Source organism: Acanthisitta chloris, unplaced genomic scaffold, assembly GCF_000695815.1.
Source record: "Acanthisitta chloris isolate BGI_N310 unplaced genomic scaffold, ASM69581v1 scaffold3055, whole genome shotgun sequence".
Taxonomy (NCBI): domain Eukaryota; kingdom Metazoa; phylum Chordata; class Aves; order Passeriformes; family Acanthisittidae; genus Acanthisitta; species Acanthisitta chloris.
Genome location: NW_008672960.1, coordinates 13,863 through 16,258, shown reverse-complemented (window position 1 = coordinate 16,258; position 2,396 = coordinate 13,863). Strand labels below are relative to the sequence as shown.

At 52.5% G+C, this 2,396-nt stretch overlaps 1 protein-coding gene across 1 annotated transcript in view; it reads left to right on the top strand.

The window, feature by feature from the left end:
- The first annotated feature begins 209 nt into the window (after positions 1-209).
- YIPF6 (Yip1 domain family, member 6) overlaps positions 210-2,396 on the top strand; it is a 4,088-nt gene continuing 1,901 nt past the window's right edge. The window contains exons 1-4 of the mRNA XM_009074704.1: positions 210-333; positions 885-963; positions 1,279-1,321; positions 2,154-2,279. Of these exons, the coding sequence (XP_009072952.1) occupies positions 885-963; positions 1,279-1,321; positions 2,154-2,279 (248 nt within the window). The 5' untranslated portion in view covers positions 210-333. The remainder of the gene's footprint in view (positions 334-884; positions 964-1,278; positions 1,322-2,153; positions 2,280-2,396) is intronic.

Below are 2,396 nucleotides of genomic sequence, written 5' to 3'. Positions count from 1 at the left end.
CACCTCACACAGACTCAAGCCAGGTTTGGCAGTGCCCTCAGTGACTGCTGCCCAGGCAGGGGCAGGGAGTGTGGTACTGGGAGTGACTGGAGTGTGCTCCTCTCCAAACACACCTGTGCTCAGCTTCAGCCCTGACCAACTGTTCCCACCCCAAGGGCACAGGAGCTGCTTTGTGTCTCCTCCTAAAGGCATGAAACCTTTCAGTTCCCAGGTCTGGCAGATGTGTCCATATCCCAGGACATCCCAGTGGAAGGGGAGATCACTGTTCCCGTGGGATCTCGCTCTCCTGATGAGGATTACTCCACGCTGGATGAGCCAGTCAGGGACACCATTGTGAGTCTGGGCCCTTGGCTGGGGCGAAGCTTGAGTGTTCTGGGGTCTATGGTGCAACACCTGTGGGTCTGCATAGCTCTGTGTGACCTGGTCTTCATTGTGGGTCTGGGATTGGTTTAGAACTCACGTGAAGTGAATTCTTGCGGGTCAGAGAGTGTCTGGATTGTGGCCCCAGAGTTTCTCTGTGAGCTCTGAAAGGGCAGAGGCCTCAGAGGGAGCCTGAGGGAAAGCTCTCCTGAGCGATGGGATGTTTCATTTCTGTTCTTTTCCTAGAGAAACTTAGGAAAAGCTTAGCTTCTTTCTAAAGAAGTTGTTCTTGTCCTGGTGTTGTTAAAGGACACAGCGTTGTGGGTGTTGAGGAAAAGGACAGGATGTTGTGGTTGTTAGGCATGCAGGATGAGTAGGCATTGCCTTTTGCAGAGGATGACAGAACTCCTTGGGTTGGATCCTCTCCTGACTCACCACACATGCTCCTTTCCCTGTGTCTCTGCTTCAGCTGTGAACTTTGATTTTTGTGATCTTAAAACTAAAGTGTTTTGTGTCTGTTTCAGATGAGAGACCTGAAGGCTGTTGGGAAGAAGTTTGTCCATGTGATGTACCCCAGGAAGAGCAGTGCACTCCTCAGGGACTGTATGTACCAGAGCTCCTCCTGACCCTCTGAGGGTGTTGTGCCCCAGGCTCAGCCTGTGGGGGGAAGGAAGGGTCCACAGGGACAGGGATTCAGCAGGTGTGACAGTCAGTGTGTGCCTGGCCAGGATGGGTACAGCTGGGATTTCTGGCAGCTGCTGGGTTTGAATATGGAATATGGTGTAAGATGCTGAATCAGAAAATGGGAAGGCAATGGGATATGGGAAATGGCACCTGGGAGTGGGAAAGGAGCTCTGTCACCCCCTGTGAAGATCCCACTGAGATGGTTGTGTGATGTTTTGTTTCCTCTCCCTACAGGGGATCTGTGGGGCCCCTTGGTGCTGTGTGTCTCCCTGGCTTTGTGAGTATTCCAGGGGGTTAGGGGGTTGTTGTCTTGTACATTGGGAAATGATAAGTTAAAAGTTGCTGATTAATGTGTTGGGATGAATCTCATGTGAGCCCTCTCTGTTTGGGCAGCACTGCTGAGTCATACAGATTGTGTTTGTGGCACCTGAAGCCCATTAGGATCTCCTGTCCTTAATGTGGGATTTCAGGGGCAGCTCCTCCTGGTCTCCTGTCCTGGGAACAGATTTGCTGCAGGTGTTCTAGGCCCCTAATCCTGATTTGGCTGTGGCAGAGCTTTAGCAGGAGAGGTGTGATTAATGTTCCAGCCCATGCCTGCTCACTGCCCCAGGCTCTTTGCTCCCTGTGCCCCAGAGTTGTTTCCAGCTTGATGTCAGGCTCCTGTGTCCCATCACACCCTGCTCTGTGCTCCGAGAGGTACCAAAGCTGTGGTGCTGCATTTCCATTGCTTAGCCTGTTCCCTGTGCGTTTATTCCCCTCTAAGTCCTTGCACAGTCCTGGAAACAGGGAAACAAATAGGCTGAAATCTCCTCAACTGAGCCACAACTGGTTTCCTTCCCTGTGGAAAACCGGGGATCCAGCTGAAAACAAGGAAATGGATGGAAAATGATGAGTCTGCAGCATAACTGGGGATCAGTGCTCCTGTTACACCATCTGCTCCAGTCTGGGACAGCTCAGGGACTGCCAGTGCCTCCATCTGTGTGTTCCTCACACCCCGTGACTTGTGTCTGTCCCCACCCCAGAGGATCTATGTGTGTCTGTCCCCACCCCAGAGGATCTATGTGTGTCTGTCCCCAGCCCAAAGGATCTCTGTGTGTCTGTCCCCCCAGGATGCTGCAGGGTGGCTCTGCAGACAGCAAGGACGATGGAGGGCCCCAGTTTGCAGAGGTCTTTGTCATCATCTGGTTCGGTGCTGTCGTCATCACACTCAACTCGAAGCTTCTGGGAGGAACCATGTGAGTGTGGGTTTGTGTCCATAGAATCATCAGGGTTGGAGGAGACCTCTAAGATCATCAAGTCCAACCATTAACCTGTCACTGCTGGAACCCCTAAACCAGATCCTCCAGCACCAG